At 37.3% G+C, this 20,970-nt stretch overlaps 1 protein-coding gene across 11 annotated transcripts in view; it reads right to left on the bottom strand.

Annotated features, from left to right (window-relative positions):
* The window catches only part of GABPB1 (GA binding protein transcription factor subunit beta 1), a 60,638-nt gene that overhangs the window by 33,318 nt on the left and 6,350 nt on the right, over window positions 1-20,970 (bottom strand). For 7 of the 11 annotated variants that reach the window (XM_012763500.3, XM_012763493.3, XM_012763495.3 and 4 more), the window contains exon 2: window positions 19,632-19,655. The exons of 3 other annotated variants lie outside the window; for them this stretch is intronic. Coding sequence is in view for 4 of the 8 variants with exons in the window: in XM_012763493.3 (XP_012618947.1) it covers window positions 19,632-19,655 (24 nt within the window). In the remaining 4 variants the exon portion in view is untranslated. Of the gene's footprint in view, window positions 1-1,429; window positions 9,585-19,631; window positions 19,656-20,970 lie in introns of those variants that run through there. One more of the 11 variants, XM_012763498.3, reaches the window with a different exon arrangement.

A 20,970-nucleotide genomic window follows, 5' to 3' on the forward strand; every position in this document is an offset into this window, starting at 1 on the left:
TACTACAAGAATAGAAAACAAAATACATGGAGTACATTATTTACCTGATCTAGTTTTAATTTTTTCATTTTTACAAATACTGCTACAATATATACACATACAACTGTACTTTCTAGAAATTACTTTCAGAAATAGGATTGTTAGATTCATCTAGGGATTCCACTGCTATGTAGCTACCCTACTTTCTTATGTACTCTTAAACACATAAACAAGGAAAGTAACATGTATGAGATTATTTATAGAAACACTATTTGTAAAAGAAAAAAAAGAAACCACAAATAACCTAAGTGTCCATCAATAGAAAAAAATTTAAATTTTCAAATATAGAAAAGTATACATATGTATGTACTGTATATATGCTAAATTATAAAAGGCCAGGTGCAGTGGCTCACACCAGTAATCCCAGAGCTTTGGAAGACTTAGACAAAAGGATCACTTGAGGCCAGGAGTTTGAGATCAGTTTGAGCAACATATTGAGATCTCCATCTCTACAAAATGTAAAAAATTAAGCCTGAGCAACATAGCGAGACTCTGTCTCTACAAAACAAAACAAAACAAAACACAGAAAAATGAACCAAGCATGCATGGTGGTGCATGCCTATAGTTCCAGATTCTTGGGAGGCTGAGGCAGGAGGATCACTTGAGCCCTGGAGTCTGAGGTTGCAGTGAGCTATGATGATGTCACTGCACTCTAGCCCAGACAATAGGGCAAGACCCTGTATCAAAAAAAAAAAAAAAAAACAGCCAGGCATGATAGTGTGTGCCTATAGTCCTAGCTACTCAGGAGGCTGAGGTGGGAGGACTACTTGAGTTCAAGGCTGAAGTACATTATGATCACACCTGTGAATAGCCACTACACTCCAGCATGGGCAACATAGCAAGACCTCGTCTCTAAAAATCAATTTTAAAAAAAATAATTTCACCTGTTTTTAATTTTTTTTAATGTGTCTACTGGAAAATTTTCAATTAAATGTGTGGTTTACTTTGTATTTCTCTTGGAGAGAGTTGTTCTAGAGCCATTAGTCAAAACTTCTTAAAGTCACTAACTTCAGAACTCACAAGAAGCTGCAACATTTTAAAATAAGATTTAAGGTAAATCTTTTAGAAATACTGCATCCGATGAACTGTCCCTGTCATGACTCTGGATAGGCTTTCCCTCTAAAAATTAAAGGAGGCCAGGCTTTTATCCTTGTAAGACTTCACAAATTCATCTGGAAATCAAGGGACCCTTGGATTCTACTAAATTCTCTCATCTCTGTAACCTACTGTGCCTTTACCCCATTCAACTATTAGTTTGTTTTAAATCACACATACGTATCCCAGGAAGAGAATGAGGCTTGAAAAGAGTGCAGAGGATGAAGATAAGGCTTGAACTCTACTGGACCTAGCCAGTAGATGGCTTTGAATTAATCAGAGAAGTATAACTTACCTGCTTACTACAAAGTGAAGCCAAGAAACTGCTGGCTATTAAAGTCACAACAATGAACCATCAATATTCTGCCCAACAAAAAGAATGCACATATCCTCATCCTTTCTTCCCAAGATTTCTCACATTCATCCTTTACTCTCCACTACCACCAGTCTTACCTACTCATTGCCTCATACCTTAAACATCACAATGGCCTCTCAGCTGACCTAACTCTAGTTTCTCCATCCTGCTGCCAGGCAATCCCCCTAAAATACAATTTCACTCAATCAAACATTTCTATATGCGAGCCTCTACACAGTACCCGCCCTCAAAGAATTCACCATGTACTAGGAAAGATATACATCTCATGATTCCTTTGTTCAAAATCCCCATCAACGCAGCCATTATGATTAGCAATTTATCAATATTAGTAGAATTAAAGATGTGCCTACCCTTTGACCCAGGGATCCCATTGCTATGTAGCTACCCTATCTTCTTGTGTACTCTTAAACACATAAACAAGGAAAGTAACATGTATGAGATTGTTTATAGAAACACTATTTGTAAAAGAAAAAAAAAGAATCTACAAATAACCTAAGTGTCCATCAACACAAAAAAATTTAAATTTTCATTATAAAAATTTTCAAATATAAAAAGTATGTGTATGTATGTACTATATATATGTATGTGTGTATAGTCAAACACACACACACCCTATATACCCAACATCCGCATTCTATTTTTTTCTTTTTAAAGAGACAGGATCTTATTTGTGTTGCCTAAGTTGCCTCAAACTCCTGGGCTCAAGTGATCCTCCTGCCTCAGCCTTCCCAGTAGCTGGGACTACAAAAGTGCATGCCATTGCACCCATCTTCACTCACATTCTAAATTAAAATCTGGTCGTCTTGCTTTATCCTTTTCCTAAGAAAATGCACTTTACAGCTTATACACACTGCATCTGGTTATTTCTAAATCAATTTTATTCTAGGACAACTTCCTTTTCTCCCATCTACTCGACCCCTTTTTTCTCCCCCCATGACAGTGATTTCTTCAAGAAAGTATTTAACTTTCCTCTAACTCACCTATGACTTATAAAAAGTTAATCTTAAAAGTGTGATTAAATTCAGATTTAAAATTTTTGACAAAAAAATTTCAGTATTAATATACTTGATACTGAATCACATGAGGAAGAACATTTTTGTTTTATTTTTTTACTTTTTTTATTTTTTATTTTTTTAAAGTTTGACATCTGAGGAATCCATTCATTTTTAATCATATTAAGATTAATAACTAGGTGAGTGATAGCCTAACTATCCGCTGTAAAGTTACACTGTTCTTTACCTTGAGACTAACTAGTAATTTGTGGAGGCATACTTTGGTCTCGTGTGAATATTCAATTCTCAATCAAACTTTTTTTCCTAACAGTTTAGCGCCCATTAATGATGCTGGCCCAAATCAATTATCGTAACAAATTGTGATTTTCTAATTCTCTAATTCCTTCTACATGTATTATTTGGGATTCCTCATTAACTATATTTTCTACTGAAAAGGCAATTCAAATGTGTAATTCTTCTTAATTATCAATTTTCAGAGTAAATAATAGGTATAATAGCCAGATCTATTTGTTCTGTTTTATTTACTGAGTAATGTTATACACTCATTGTCTAAGCAAATTATTCTCTTTATTACTTTTGATGTTTAAATTGTCCCAATTTTGGCCAGAAAGAGCCTCTTCAATTTGGCTTTTGTGTCTTTGAAAGCTTTCCTGCTTCTGGCACAAGATGTTCCAGGTTCACTATGTACATCTCCTGTCCCAGACTGGGATCAGCCATTTCTTCGAGGAGCTCTGGGTTCTATTAAGTAGAAGAATTTAAAGACCAAAACTGGGGTATTAAAAGTACTCATATCTACCAAAGTGACCTATTGTTTCTAAGTCCTTTTGGTGAACAGAGCTAAGAAAGAAATATAAATTTAGATGGAATTAAGAAGTGTTTTAAATCATGAATTCATATTAACATTTACAATTCAAGTTCAACATTATCAGTTTTGCTTAGCATCTCTGATTTTATACTTATTACCTCTATTGTTTCCTAATACACGAGCATAAAGACTTACTGGTATTATCCTACTATATATCATGTGTTATCAAAATAAAAATGCCCATATTACAACAAGCAATAAAATCAATGAAGTTTAAGATTTCTTTGCAGTTTTTTTAGACCTTAGCATATAATATGCCATTTAGTATACTATCAAATCACTTGAAATAGTGTTTTCTCCACGTATTTAAGTAACTATTTTGATATGGATTCAATTGTTTAAGTTTGTTTTCAATTTTAAGGATTTTTAAAATTTTAACTTTATTGTTATTTTTGAATGTATAAAATACTGTACATAATTCAAAAGTCAAAGCTAAATTAAAAGCTATATTCAGAAATCTCATTCCATTCCTGTTTCCTTCATACCATTCCCAGTCACCCTCACTATCGGGTGACAATTTTACTAATTTCTAATTAATCTTTTCAGTTTTTCTCTTTGCAACATAAACAAATTATTAGATTATTAAGGATGAAATGTCCAATTTCCTTAAGTACTAAGTTTGACAGTTACTATCTATCTCTGACATTTCACTTTGACACTTCTTGTTTTATGTTTATTGTGAACATACATCCTCAGTCTTTCAAATGCAGAGTTTGGCTTGTGATTATCTTTTAAATTTTTTTAAAGCAATTTTTGCAAAAGCATGGATAAGTCAAAAATTCATGCTATTTTTGAATATGAGTTCCGCCGTGGAACCAATCTAGCACAGACAGCTCGATATATCAACGAAGTGTTTGGGAAGGATGTGACTAATTAACGCACAGTAGGCTGATGGTTTGAGAAGTTCCATTCTGGTGATTTTAATCTTGAAAATGAGCGACCTGGGTGACCTCAGACCAAGGTGAATAATGATGAGCTGAAATCTGTAGTGGAAGCCAATCTATCTCAATCTATGCGTGAATTAGCAGCAAGGTTTGATGTTACTATTTCAACAATATTAGACCCTTTGAAACAAATCGGCAAGGTAAAGAAACTGGATAGATGGGTTCTGCATGAATTAAACAAGCATCAGAAGAGAAATCGTCTTGAAATTTGTCTTCTTTGTTGTCACGACATAAAGGTGAACCACTTCTACATCATATTGTTACGTGTGGTGAAAACTGGATTCTTGTTGACAATCACAGGTGTTCATCACAATGGTTGAACAAAGACAAAGTGCTAAAACACAGTCCAAAACCGAGTATTCATCTAAAAAAGCTGAAGTTGTCTGTTTGGTGGTCCAGCGCTGGTATTATCCACTACAGCTTCATGAAACCTGGTCAATCCATTACAGCGGATGTCTACTGCAACCAACTGTATGAAATCATGAGGATGCTTGCAATTAAGCAGCTGAGATCGGTCAATAGAGACAGGCCAATCCTCTTGCAAGACAATGTTCAACCACATGTCTCACAAACAACGCTGCTCAAACTACAGAGGCTGGACTTGGAAACCCTCTGTCATCGCCATATTCACCAGACCTTGCACCAACTGACTATCACTTCTTCTAGGCTTTGTACCACTTCTTCCAAGGAAAAATATTCAATTCTCAACAAGCGATGGAAAACGCCTCTGGTGATTTCATTGTCACTCGCTCTCCATGCCTCTTGGAAACAAGCTACCATTAAGATGGCAAAACTGTGTCGACAGTTTAGGCGCTTACTTTGATTAATTGTATTGCTTCTTATTTCAGATATGACAACCTACACTTTTGATTCAAAAGTGGACATTTCATATTTAATGACCCATATTCTATACCCTTATCCCCTACTTCTTACACCATAAGATATTACACATACAGTTCTGTACTTTGCATTTTTCTCCCACTTTATATCCTGAAAAATACTACATAGAGATTTTTCTCATTCTGTTTTACAGGTGCATAGTACTCAGCTATGTGAAAATACCATAGCATATTTATTAATTTTTTGAAGCAGACTTTCACTATGTTTTCCAGGTTGGTCTCAAACTCCTGTCCTCAAGCAATCCTCCCACCTCAGCCTACCAAGTAGCCAGGACTACAGGTGTAAGCCACCATGCCTAATTTAAAAAAAAACAAACAAAACTAGTTATCTCTTACTCTCTAGTAATTAGGTCAAAAGCCATCATCTTACAATTCAAGTCCTATCAATTGCCCCAACCTCACATATTCACTTCATCGATTTTTCTCAACTTTTACTTACACAAGACCCTGACAGCTATCAAATTCTAAACTATTCTCCTTCCTTATCCTATATGTGCTCACTTTTTCCTAGACTCCAGGTCTCTCCTCACGCTTTTTTCCCAGTTTAGAATGGTTACATCCCTTCTCTCCAAATCCTATACTTCAATCAAAGCCCATTTCAAAAATATCTCTTCTCCAATAAGGCTTTCTTAATGAGCTAATTCAATAATCCTACCCTTTAAATTTTCTCAGCACTTTATAACATAACCTACATGTTTCTCCTTCACTCATTAAACAAGTGTTTACTGAGCATATGAATAGCCAGGAGCTTATGTGCTGGGAGGAGAACTTAGCAATAAAGTAAATAAATAAATAGTGGTGGTGGTGGTGGTGGTGGTGGTGGTGGTAACAAATGCTATGAAGTAAAAGTACGGCAGGGTAAGAAACAGAGTACTAGACGGGTAAGTGCCATTTTAGAGAGAGTGATTAGGAAAGGCCTCCTTGAGGCAATGACAGTTGAGTAGAAATAGGAATGAAAGAGGGAAGCAAAGCAAGAGAGGATCCAAAGGAAGAATCATGATGAACACGTCATTCTTTTGGTTGCTCAGCATCAGAACACCTTCACACACCTGGGGAATTCCCCTCCCTATGGGTCTTGAAAGAAGCAGAAACCTGAATATTTGCCTTACCAGCTTCCCATGCAGCTAGGGACAGTCATACAACCTCCACTTCAACAGAGAAGCATCTGTGCTGGACTTTAACTTATAAGACAGTGCACAAAAAAAAGCAAGTGTGTAGAGCCCATCGTGGAAGTTTCTTCCCTTGATAAACTCCTTTTCTGCTACATTAACGAGATGTGGTTTCAGTTGCTTAGAACTAAGAATTCTGATGGACGCAGGTGTGATCCAGAGGATGGAACAGCAAGTGTAAGGGCCCTGAGCTACAGTGAAGAAGTTTCACAGGAAATACAATCATGGAGATATAAACAGGCTGGATCATGTAGAACCTTACCCGCATTATAAGGTTTTTAATTTTATTTTATATTACATTATTTTGAGACAGGGTCTCACTCTGTTGCCCAGGCTGGAATGCAATGGCACAGTTATAGCTCATTGCAGCCTTGAATTCCTGGGCTCCCACCTCAGCCTCCTCATTACCTAGGATTATAGGTGCACGCCACTACACTCAGCTAACTTTTTATTTCTTGTAAAGACAGGGTCTCACTATGTTCCCTGGGCTGGTCTCAAACTCCTGGCCTCAAGTGATCATCCCACATCAGCCTCCCAAAGTGTTGAGATTACAGGCATGATCCACTACACCCAGACTCAGAATGTTTTAAACAGGAGATCGCTGTGATATGATTTATATTTTTAAAAGACCACTCTTGTTATTCTATGGTTAAAACATAGAGGGAAGCAAGAACTGAAACGAAGGCACTAATTAGAAAATTATTCCAGGCAAGAGCTGATGGTAGCTCGGGCTGGGATGACACTTATGTGGTCACTGAGATCTTTTATCTCTAATTACTACATATCTAGGTTTAAATCTAATACCATATTTTGTGCTTTCCATCTGTCCCCTGTTCAGTTTCTTTTCTCTCCTTTCTTGCAACCTTCTTTTAGATTGATTCTTTTTTTAACATTCTATTTATTTCCTCTACTGATTTGGAAGTTATACCCTCTGTTTCTGTTCTTTTATTGGTTCTCTATAAATTCTACCATGCAATAAAGTCTATTTTTTTTTTCTTTTTCTTTTCCTCTGACTTCTTTCTTGGAAAGTGAAGCCTAAAGTTAATCAAAATCTTTATTCTCCCTTTCCCCAAAGACCTATAGATTTTAAAAGAACTAAGCAATACATCAATCAAGTACAATATGTAGACTGTTTGGATTCCAATTTGAAGAATTATAGTTTAAATTCCTATCTTCTATGAGATAAAAACAATGTATTTATGGATTAAATAGATGGGTTGATTTTATAAAGTCCTATCTTTATTTTACAACAAGATAGGACTTGTTTTAAAATAACTGGGGGTATATATAAAAAACTATTCATAAACAGATAATTGTTGAAGCTGAGTAATGAAGACAAGAAGATTCATTATATTCTTTTCTATATTTAAATTTTTCCATAACAAAGATATTTTTAAAAATTACCCCCTTCTAGATAAAATAAAGACCTTAGAGCCTAGAACTTCACCTATCCCACTTCTGTTATTGCCTTGTTTTTACTCCTTAGACATTCTTACTATGTTTAATGTAATGTATACTCATTTTCCAAATATATACCACTTTCTTTACCTTTCATTTACACTTTATACATTTCATTCCTGCAATTTGGGATCAATTTCATTCTCCCCAAAGTATATCCTTTAGAAATGTACTGTCCCATATGTTGCATGTGGCTATTTAAATTAAGTAAAACTGAAAATTCAGTTCATCAGTCACACTAGCCACAATTCAAGTGCTCAATAGCTCTAGGTGGCTTGTGACTACAATATTAGCATAGATGAAGAACATTTCTATCATCACAGAAACTTCTATTGAACAATGCTGCTTTAAATTGTCTTACATGGGTGAGATATTGGTGACAAGCTGTTCTTATCTGAAAATACCTTTTTTGTTGTTGTTGTTTTGGTTTTTATTTTTTTATTTCAAAGTATTACTGGGTACAAATAATTTTGGGTACTTTCTTTTAGTTTATTATATTTGTTTGCTCCCAGTCTGGAAGGATCTTTTTTTTTTCTTTGTCTGAAAATATCTTTATTTCACCATCAATCTCTAAATACATTTTCACTGGGCATAAAATTCTAGGTTGGCAGGTAGCTTGCATTTTGCAGGCATCATTTCACTGTCAGATTCTGACTTTCACCATTGCTGTTGAGAAGTCATCTGTTAGTCTAATTTTTGCTTCTTTGATGGTTTTCTTTTTCTACAGCTACTTCTAAGATTTTTCTCTATCATGGTTTTCTACAACTTTATTATGATGTGCTTAGGTATGGACTTATTTTTATCCTATTTAGGCTTCATTGGGATTCTTGAATTTTGGTTGGTATCTTTCACTGGACCTGAAAAATAGCCATCATCTCTTCAAATGCCTCATTCTCTCTTCTTCTCTTTCTGGAATTCCAATTAAGACCTTCTCTATTTCCTTTAGAACCATTGGCCCCAATCTCTCATGTCGAGCATAGAGCTATCATAGGGCGGATGAGAAGGGCTGCTCGTCTTCTTTACCCCTCTACAACGAAATGCATGGGTTGTGCAGATATGCTGCACAGCCACGCCCATCACTAGGTAGGGCTTATATTGTGCAAATGCAAATATATGTATTTATATGCAAATATATGCACATATGCAAATATATGTGCAAATCCTGCTGGGGCTTATGTTATGGGTAGGTCTTATTATCAGGGAAACACAGTAGTAAATTCTAGGGGAGTTGAAAGTTATATGCAGCTTGTAGACTGCAAGGGAGGCAGTGCCCCAACCCCCATGTTGTCAAGAGTCAACTGTAGGCCGAGCTCAGTGGCTCACTCCTGTAATTCTAGCACTCTGGGAGGCCGAAGCTGGCGGATTGCTCGAGGTCAGGAGTTCGAAACCAGCCTGAGCAAGAGCGAGACCTGTCTCTATTAACAAATAGAAAGAAATTAATTGGCCAACTAATATATATAGAAAATATTAGCTGGGCATGGTGGCGCGTGACTGTAGTCCCAGCTACTCAGGAAGCTGAGGCAGTAGGATTGCTTGAGCCCAGGAGTTTGAGGTTCACTCACTCTAGCCTGGGCAACAAAGCGAGACTCTGTCTCAAAAAAAAAAAAAAAAGAGTCAACTGTAGGCTAGGCACGGTGGCCCATGCCTGTAATCCTAAATCCTAGCACTCTGGGAGGCTGAGGCAGGTGGATTGCTTGAGGTCAGGAGTTCGAAACCAGCCTGAGCAAGAGCGAGACCCCGTCTCCACTATAAATTTAAAAAAAAAAGAAAGAAATTGGCAACTAATATATAGAAAAAAATTAGCCGGGCATGGTGACACATGCCTGTAGTCTCAGCTACTCAGGAAGCTGAGGCAGAAGGATTGCTTGAGCCCAGGAGTTTGAGGTTGCTGTGAGCTAGGCTGATGCCACAGTACTCACTCTAGCCTGGGCAACAGAGTGAGACTCTGCCTCAAAAAAAAGAGTCAACTGTATTAGATATTGGTGTAAAGAAAAAGAGCAGTCAAAGATGACAACTAGGTTTTTGGCCTCAATAACTTAGTGAAAAGTGGGATTATTTACTGAGATAAAGATGGCAGAGTGAGATAGGGTAGGTCAAGTGTTAAAGAGTTTGGCCAGACTTGTTAAGTTCAAGATGCTTTGGCTAGGTTATAAGCTTCTTGTGAGAAGACCAAGACTTGCTTTTTAGTATCTTTTAATCCCAGAATTACTTTTTAACAGTGGTGCACACATACTTGGTAATCAACTAACCAAGGCTTTTTCCTCTCTCAGAACTACTGAAATTATGGGCCCAACAACTTGTTTACGTGAGCATTGCCCTGTGCATTATAAGACATTTAACAGCATCTCTCATAGCCTCTACTCATTAGATACCAGTAGCACACTGCTCCATTTTATGACACCCAAAAAAAGTCTCTTGATACTGCAAAATGTCCCCTGCGGGCAAAAATCATTCCTGATCAAAAACCACTGAACTAAATGCTTCTTGAATTAAAGTGAATTTCTATACAATGTGCTATTGACCAACTAATATAGAGAGAAAAAAATTAGCCGGGCATGGTGACACATGCCTGTAGTCACAGGTACTCGGGAGGCTGCAGCAGAAGGATTGCTTGAGCCCAGGAGTTTGAGGTTGCTGTGAGCTAGGCTGATGTCACGGTCCTCACTCTAGCCGGGGCTAGCCTCATATTTTCACTCAACTGGGACAGATCAAAGATATTTAAGAGGTCAGAGTCCATCCAAACCCAAACTCTAGCCCAGACCAATCCAGCATTTCTTAAATTGTGTTTCCCAATGCTCCAGAAGACGTCAGTACTGAGGAAAGTAGGTAAAGGGGTAAGCACAGGCTGGAGGAAACAGAACAGTAAGAGTTTCAGCCCCGTCCCCCGCCCTTTTTTTTTTGAGACAGAGTCTCACTCTGTTGCCAGGGCTAGAGTGCCCTGGCGTCAGCCTAGCCCACAGCAACCTCAATCTCCTGGGCTCAAGTGATCCTTCTGCCTCAGCCTTCCGGAGTAGCTGGTACTACAGGCATGTGCCACCATGCCCGGCTAATTTTTTCTGTATATTTTTAGTTGGCCAATTAATTTATTTCTATTTATAGTAGAGACAGGGTCTCGCTCTTGCTCAGGCTGGTTTTGAACTCCTGACCTTGAGCAATCCACCCGCCTCAGTCTCCCAGAGTGCTAGGATTACAGGCGTGAGCACCACGCCTGGCCTAAGCCCCTTTTTACTCTCTCTTAAACAAGATCATCTCCAACTATTATGAGATTCTATATATAACATAATTTGAATTTTTAAAGCATTTTAAATAGTAAAATTTGCCAAGAAAATATCTTCAGACCTAAAATGGTTAAAATTTTTAAATATCAAGCAAGAATTACTTATTTTTCTTTTTCATTACTATTCCATACCCAAATCCTTATTAACATAAACCCAGAAAAGAACTGCTAAATTTATATGCAAGTCCTACAAGTATGGGCTTTGTGTCTACGCTCCTCCTTTTATTTTTGACTCTAGCCAAATAAAAATCAGGTAAAAGTAGTATGAATAAATTAGGGCCTCAAAAATCAGATTCTGAAATATAACTCATTCAAAAAGAATTTTAATTTCACACATTGCAAGAGCTTGTTTTAAACAGCACCTAACAAAATGTTGTGATTCCTTGTCTCTATTAGGTTAAACTTCTTTGTCTTATATACAGTTACTCCCAAATGTACTACATTAAAAGTACTTTTATGTTCTATTTCTTTCATTTATTTTTTTGCCAAATCCTAACTACTAGACAACCAGGGATATGTTCTATTATAAACTTCCCTAAACCAGACTTTTAAATATTACAGTATAATCTCATCTACCCCAAACTAAAGATCACTTCCTCATTCAAAACTATTTTTGTTTCTTTGAATTTCAGTTACCAAAAGATGTCATTAAATTGGAACCAGTTTCTTGGTGGGTACAATGTGTGTTGCTTTGGTGATGTATGGTACTGAAGGCCCTGACTTCACCACAATGCAATATATCAACGTAGCAAAATTATAATTATACCTCATGAATATATACAAATAAAAAATAAATGGGAACATTGGAACCACGCTAATAAAGTTCCTACTTCCCACATAAGCTATGTATTTATCAGATATATAATATGTTCTCTATTTATCTACATCTATCATACATATCTATCTCTATTCTCTATTTACCTATGCTTACCAGTGGCCCTATTAGGACTGTAAAATTACAAATTACTGTTCTCCATAAAATCCAGAACATAAACATCTATAATTCTAAGGATAAAAAGTATTTATTGATGACTACTTGATATTCATGTTTAAGATAAGCTCAAGAATTCCATATCTAACATACATAAATTATACCAATACATACTACCAAGAGTAGGTTTGTTAATTAGCGTGTCCAGAATATCCCATGCACATGCCAAAACCTAATCTTCCTCCTGCATTCTTTGATAATGCTATCACCCTCTTAATCTCTAATTTTAGAAATGTGGACTCTATACTCAACCCCTCCCTCTCCCTTATCTTCTACATACATACAGTTAGTATAATGGTCTGATGCATGAAAATTCATGCACTGAAATTCATATACCACCTAACTCCAAGGTGATGGTATCTGGCAATGCAGCTGGCCTGACATGGTAACTCATGACTGTAATCTTAGCATTCTGGGAGGCCAAGGTAGGAGAATTGCTTGAGCTCAAGAGTTTGAGACTAGCCTGAGCAATACAGCAAGATCTCATATCTGTAAGTTTTTTAAAAATTAGCTGAACATGTTGGTGCATGCTTGTAGTCCTAGCTACTTGGGAGCTGAGGCAAGAGAACCACTTGAGTCCAGGAGTTGACGGTCACGGTGAGCTATGATGATGCCACTGCACTCTAGCCTGGGCAACAGGCAGGGTCTTTGGAAGGTGATTAGGTCATAAGGACAGACCTTACAGTTCCATTCATAATTCCATGAATGGAATTAGTGCCCTTATAAAAGATGCTTCAGAGAGCTGCTCTCACTAGACACAGAATCTGCCGGCATCTTGATTTTGAGCTTCCCAGCCTCCAGAACTGTAAGAAACAAATTCCTGTTGTTTATAAGTTCCCCAGTTTATGGTACTTTGTTATAGCATCCCAAATGGATTAAGACAGTTGGCTGTCAAGTCCTATGAGGTCTACTTCACATCTCTTTTCCTCTTCATTTCTTTTTTCAATAGGCAATGCTTGCATTATTGCTCAAAAATGCAAACAGAAATGTATACATTGAAAACCCCCAAGGGAAGCATTTGCACTACTCAGTGCCCCTTCCTCATACCCCACCCCCGCAAACACCCCAACCACAAGTAATCACCTTTATTAGTTTCATGGATGTCCTTCCAGTAAATCTATAATTACCAAAATATATCATTATTACATAAACACTGTTCTGCAGTTGGTTTTCTTACTCAACACACCCTGGAGATCTTTTCCTATTAGTTCATAAAGAGCTTCCTCATTTTTTTATACAACTGCATAAAAATACTATTGTGTAATTATGCCTTAGTTTATTATTGTCTCCTCTAGCTGAACAGTAGTGCTATTATAATATTAATACTGCAGTTAATAACTTTGTAGATGCATCATTTCATTTCATACATCTCTAGGATAAATCCGCTTAAGTAGAACTGCTGGGACAAAAGTAAATATAATTGTAATTTTGATAAATATTGCCAAGATGCCCTCACATCATTTTTAAATTAATCTTTTACTCACCATTCTCTTTGCCACTATAAAGACTGGTCTCCCCTTCCCCAAGCATTGTCCATCCTGTTGTCAAACTGATCATTATTATTTTTAATAAAATTGTAAAACAGGCCGGGCGCTGTGGCTCACGCCTGTAATCCTAGCTCTTGGGAGGCCGAGGCGGGCGGATTGCTCAAGGTCAGGAGTTCAAAACCAGCCTGAGCAAGAGCGAGACCCCGTCTCTACTATAAATAGAAAGAAATTAATTGGCCAACTGATATATATATAAAAAATTAGCCGGGCATGGTGGCGCATGCCTGTAGTCCCAGCTACTCGGGAGGCTGAGGCAGAAGGATCACTCAAGCCCAGGAGTTTGAGGTTGCTGTGAGCTAGGCTGACGCCATGGCACTCACTCTAGCCTGGACAACAAAGTGAGACTCTGTCTCAAAAAAAAATAAATAAAATAAAATAAAATTGTAAAACAATTATAATCTAAAATTTTTTTAAATTACTGAAAAGGCTAAAGTTTCCTCTAATCATCTCTCCCTATCTCTACTTACAAAACTCAACCCTTACCCACCACTCAAGAGTAAAGTACTACTATTAATTTAGTATTTATCCTACCAAACCACATTCTTTGCATTTACATGCATATATACATAACCCTTCCTCCAAAATACACTATTGTTCAGGGTGTTTTTCCTTATTTACATAAATGCTATCATACTGTATATACTCCTCTATAATTTATCACTCAATAGTATATGTAACTTATTTTCCTAATTGCTATATGATATTCCACAGTATGATTATACCAATTTATTTAGCCATTTCTCTATTTATGACCATTTATTTTTTCAGTTTTTTACTACTATAAACAATGCTACAATAAACATATTTGTGCATGCCTCCTTATGCACATATACAAGTCCTCTTCTAGTGCAGAAAACAGACAGACTTTAATAAACATTTTAAATTAATAGATACTACCAAATTGCTCACACCAACTATATCCCCTAATTGGCTATACCAACTTTTACTCCCAACAGTAGTGCATAATATTATTTCCTCACAATATAGCCAGTTTCAATATTACCAAGGTTTTACATTTTTTGCCTGAATTGTGGGTAGAAAATGTCACTTTTCTATTTTAATATGCTTCTCTTGGCCGGGTGCAGTGGCTCACAACTGTAATCCCAGCACCTTGGAAGGCCAAGGCAGGAGGCTCCCTTGAGCTCAGAAATTCAAGGCTACAGTGGCCTATGATCAAGCCGCTGCACTCCAGCCTGGGTGACAGAGTGAGACCCTGTCTCTAAAAACTAAAAAATGCTTCTCTCAAATTACTGAGATTGCATATCTTTATCAAATGTTTGTTGGCCACTTACAGAAGTTATCTCTTCTGAAACTCACTGTTGGTATTCTTTATCTATTTTTCCATTTCATTGTGTCTTTGTAGGAGTACATTATGTATATTTCTGGTTTGTTATATATGTTGCAAACATCCCCCCACTCTATTTTAAATTTGTATATGATAAACTCTGTCACAAAGTAAAAATCTTAAATTGTGATCTGGCCAAATTTATCAAATATCTAAAACATATACATAATCGTGTGTTCGAATCACCTATACAATACAGTAGAATTGAACCTTATTTATTCATTTATTTATTTTTACTTACTTTGAGACAGGGTTGTCTGGGCTCTCTCTATTGCCTGAGCTAGAGTGCTCACTGCAACCTCAAACTGGTGGGCTCAAGTGATCATCCTGCCTCAACCTCTTTAGGAGCTGGGACTATGGAAGTATGCCACCATGCCTGGCTAATTTTTTTTTATTTTTTGCAGAGACAGGGTCTTGCCATGTTGCCCAGGCTGGCCATATGTATATTTAACTTGAAGTGAAAAATGATTTATATGTTTGGCCACCCACCATTCTATTTCATAAATATAATTCCCAGCATTAGCCTGAAATGTGAATTTCCCATTTCCTCAGTAGGTCTCAATTCTCAAATGCTTCCTACAAAATGAACTTCTCATTGCAATGTATACAAGTTTAATGGTTTAAAAGGTTTTTTGGGTACAACATAATTCATAAACATAGACCATCTTCCTCTAGGGCATGACTGAGGAAACGATGATATATTTCATCACTTAGAGGAAAAACCTGGCTGCACTGGACTTACTAAAAGATGTTATCTTTATTTTCCATGTGGCAACCTCCTACAAGTAATTCTGACTATACATTATATTACTGTCACCTAATATACATAATCATTAAATAAGTGGCAACTCCAGTGCATTTCAGACCTTTAAGGATGTAACCTGTACCTCAATGCAGCCTCATCATCTCACCATTCTCTCACTTGGATTTATACTCTAACAAGAGAGAGTTATCTATAATTACCCTTATATGCTATTGTGTCTCACGATACCACTCCTTTGTAAATCACCCTAAGAAGTCTTCCTCTTCCTCTTAATTTACCTGATCAAATATTCTTATTCTACCTCCAAAACCCAATTCAGACAATACTTCCTTAAACAAACTTCCCTTGACCTTCTCAGCGAAAAAGAATTAATCATTTCTCTATTTTTTTCACTGTGCCTTGAACATACTTCCAATATTATATGGATTCCACATTACAAATGATTTGTTTACAAGCTCTCCTCTCTCATAAGCCTCAGGAAACCAAACAGGACTTATTTTATTCTTATCTGTATTTTAGTATCTAGCACTTTCTAGCCTACCAGTCAATAGATTTTTGGTAAGTTAAACAATTTCACTCTATTCAGCATTATCTGTTAATGGGGGCACAGCCCATTAACAGACTATGAAATCATTTCAGTGGGTTAAGGCCAATGTTTTTAAAAATATCTGCATATATCAAATGTGGCCTTCATATATACATATGCATGCATGTGTACACACATATACACAGCAACGTACATACATGATCACCAAGTACATTTCTTATTGTGAATCACAATAAAAAATAACTTGAAAGGTACTTCCATAATTGCTATATGGGTTCAGAGGTTTAAATTAACAAACAAGATGAAGTAGTCAAGGAAGGTTCTTCAATGAAGGACTTAACATTTGAAGCATAACCTGGCCCCCCCACTATCTCCATCAGGTCATCTATCATTCCCCCTCAGTCACTCTGCAATTCTTTGAACAACCCAAACACGTTCCCACCTTGGGGTCTTGCATATGCTGTCTCCTCTGCCTAGGAAGCTCTTCACTTAGACAACTGTATGGCTTACTCCACACTCCAAGATGCCCTAAGAGAACAGACCGTCTAAAATAGCGGCCACATCCCACCACTCTATTTCCTTGCCTAGTTTTATTCCCTTTCATTGTACTCATTACCACTTAGCATCATATGCTTGTTTTACTGTGTCCCTCCCCACAAATGTCAGTTCCGAGAAAACAGGGACTTTGTTTTCTGTGTTGTTCATTACTACAATGCCAGAATTAGAAATGTGCCTGGCACAGGGCAAACATTCCTTAACAGACTTTGACAGACCAAGGGAAAGGAAGATTACAAGGAGATTGTCCCTTTCAAAGAGTGACCAAGGTTTAAAAAAAAAAAAAAAAAAAAAAACAAGGAGATTGTCCCTGAGCATGGTATATTACAGAGAAAATACCAGCTTAATAATGTTAAGTAGTAAGAAATAAGACTGAAGAAGGAGAGGGTAATATGAAAAGGTTGGAAAGTCAGTAGAATTTGGACTTTATCCTGCAGACAACTGGGAGTCATTCAAAGTTTTTGAACAAACAGTGATCCACTCAAACATTTATTAAGCACAGGTTCAATTCACTTGGCTTGGCACAATGGAAAGGGCAAAGAGCAATAGTACATGTTCTCTCCTCAAGCTTATAGTTTAGTAGCAATGGGTTCAAAAGAGTTTTTATTCTGGCAGCCATAGGCAAAATGGATTCAGGGAAGAATCTAAAGCTAAAAAGGGCAAATAATAGGACATAATAAACAATGCAGAATCCCACAACAAACTAGTAAAGAACAAACAATTGTGCTTACTGATGGATATAAGAAACAAAGGCTTGGGAGGCTGAGTGAGGTGGGAGAACCACTTGAGCCCAGGAGTTCGAGACCAGCCTGGGCAACATAGCAAGATCCTGTCTCTTACAAAAAAATTTAGCTACTCATGGCGGTGCATGCCCGTAGGCCTAGCTACTCAAGAGCCTGAGGCAGGCAAATCACTTAAGCCTGGGAATTCAAGGCTGCAGTGAGCAATGTTTACACCACTGAATTCCAGCCTCAGGGACAGAGAAAGAGGGAGGGAAGGAGGAAGGAAGGAAAAACATGCATCAGACAACTTCAAGATTTAAGTATGATGATGATGAAACTAACAAAAATTAGGAGGTAGGAGGCTGGGTAATAAATCTAAAAGTGATAGAAATTCCTTGAGCCTCCCAATGGAAACATCCAGCAAACTGCTAGAGCTAGAAATCTGGAGAGTACACATTTAGGAGTCACCAAATATAAAACATTCTGGCCGGGCGTGGTGGCTCACGCCTGTAATCCCAGCTCTCTGGGAGGCCGAGGCGGGCAGATTGCTCAAGGTCAGGAGTTCCAAACCAGCCTGAGCAAGAGTGAGACCCCATCTCTACTATAAATAGAAAGAAATTAATTGGCCAACTGATATGTATATAAAAAATTAGCCGGGCATGGTGGCGCATGCCTGTAGTCCCAGCTACTCGGGAGGCTGAGGCAGAAGGATTGCTCGAGCCCAGGAGTTTGAGGTTGCTGTGAGCTAGCCTGACGCCACGGCACTCACTCTAGCCTGGACAACAAAGCGAGACTCCGTCTCAAAAAAAAAAAAAAAAAACATCATTCTGAGAGAAGACCAAGAGAGAGGAGCAGAGGGCCAAGTACTGATGAGAATAATGACAGTGCTAAGAGGATCACAAAACAAGAAAACAGAAAACTAGCAGTCAGAAATGGAAAACCAGAATGGCATGCTAAAATGAAGGGCAAGGAAAGAAAGAATGTTAAGAAACCTCAGTGGAAATTGGCTATAACACATATACTGGCTGAATAAAATCAGAATAAAGCCAATATTATTAACAAGAAGCATGTCCTTTGAAGTAACAATCTGAATATGATATTCCAAAATTGCAGTAAGTTAGGAAAGTAGTAGTAAAAGAGCTGAGGCCAGGCCGGGCATGGTGGCTCACGCCAGTAATCCTAGCACTCTGGGAGGCCGAGGTGGGCAGATTGCTCAAGATCAGGAGTTCAAAAACAACCTGAGCAAGAGCGAGACCCCGTCTCTACTATAAATAGAAAGAAATTAATTGGCCAACTAAAAATACATAGAAAAAATTAGCCAGGCATGGTGGTGCATGCCTATAGTCCCAGCTACTTGGGAGGCTGAGGCAGTAGGATTGCTTGAGCCCAGGAGTTTGAGGTTGCTGTGAGCTAGGCTTGACGCCAGGGCACTCACTCTAGCCTGGGCAATAAAGCGAGACTCTGTCCCAAAAAAAAAAAAAAAAGAAAAAGAAAAAAATAGAATGTGCAGCTCCTATTGGTGGGCAAGGGGAGAAGTGAAAGGATATTTATAAAAATAAATAAATAAATAAAAATTTTGAAATAAGGAAATGAGGTAGATAGCTAGAAAGAACAGTGGCAGCAGTTCATCAAAACTGATTGTTTTCCTTCCAAAACGTAATAATCTGTACATATTCAAAAGTAGGGAGGAAAAACCATTGCAGATAATGATCAATGTGACCAGACATGAAAAGTTACCTGTGGCAGCAAGATTCCCAAGCAAAAGATGATTGCACTCAATTTATAAAAAAAGATGAAATCACAGAGATTTGTCAAGTGACAATGAAAAAAAAAATGTACAAGCTCATACCCTATTTTTTTTTTCCATTTTGGTAGAAGTAAATGGCATCTACTATAAGTTAAAGAGGAAGAAGAATATGAAACAACAGAAAAGTGAGAATAAAATGATTGCCAAAAAGTAGCTAGGGCCATTTGAAATTGTTAAGCATAATTTTACAGTGTGCAAGAAATCTTCATAATTACTCACCTTCCTCCATAAATATGCTGTGACCTGTGAGGAAAAACAGAAGAAATCGATGGTAGAAAAATTTAACAATAAGAGACCAGTAAAATATGAAAGTGACAGATGTCAAAGTACAGGCTATATCTAATACACAAAGGAATAAGCTAAGTGTTTTTGTCCATTTGGGCTGTTACAACAAAATACCATAACCTGGGTGGCTTACAAACAACAGAAAATTATTTCTTACAGTTCTGGAAGCTGGGAAGTCCAAGATCAAGGTATTGGCAGTTAAGATGTCTGGTAAGGACCAGCTTCTACACAGCAGTCTTTTCACTGTAACTTCACACGACGGAAGGGCTAACAAGCTATCCGGCTTCTTTATTAAGAGCACTAATCCCATTCATATGGGCTCCACCCAAATAACCTAATCATCTCCCAAAGTCCCCTACCTCCTACTACCATCATTTTATTTTTTTTTTTTTTTTTTTATTTTTACACCTTTACATGCAGCAAAACCATCATTTTAGAAGTTAAGATTTCAACATATGGGGCCAAGCACTGTGACTCACTCCTGTAATCCTAGCACTCTTGGAGGCTAAAGCGGAAGGATCACTTGAGCTCAGGAGTTTGAGATCCAGCCTGAGTAAGAGGGAGACCCTATCTCTACTAAAAATAGAAAAAATAAACTGCGTGTGGTGGTTTGAACCTATAGTCCCTGCTACTTGGGAGGCTGTGGCAGGAGGATTGCTTGAGCACAGGAGTTTGAGGTTGCAGTGAACTACAATGATGCCACTGCTCTCTATTCACAGTGACAGTGAGACTGTCCCCCGCAAAAAAAAAAAAAAAAAAAAAAAAAAGGATGACTGGAGTCAGAGGGGCTACACATCCAACAGCTTTTATCATAAGCAAAATCAACTTAATCCCAAAGTCCAGTGCTATAATTAATTTTATGTCAACCTCAGTCTCCACATATACAGAATGAGAAGAGTGTGCTAAAAGAGGTATCGTAGTGGCCTCTACCTTCCTCCTTTTTAGAATCTTTACTGTAGTAAACTACCATACTAGAAGTATCTTATCCCTCAAAGGTAATGAGATATAAACAAGCTAATTGAGGTAGAGGAACTATCAAGTCTCGTCTAGAGGATTCTACATTATGTAAGAGAATCACAGTAACAATGGATTTAGCATATTTTGAAAAGAGAATTATAGTATCAGTGGGTTTAGTATATTTTTAACCAAAACAATGAAGTTGGACATTTTTCATTATTTTTATATTTTAATTTACTGTGCACTTTACATAAAGCTATGTAATACCATGAAAAGATGTATGTTTTATTAAAATAGGACTTAAAACTGAGTAAAT

The sequence above is a fragment of the Microcebus murinus genome, chromosome 6, assembly GCF_040939455.1.
Source record: "Microcebus murinus isolate Inina chromosome 6, M.murinus_Inina_mat1.0, whole genome shotgun sequence".
NCBI lineage: Eukaryota > Metazoa > Chordata > Mammalia > Primates > Cheirogaleidae > Microcebus > Microcebus murinus.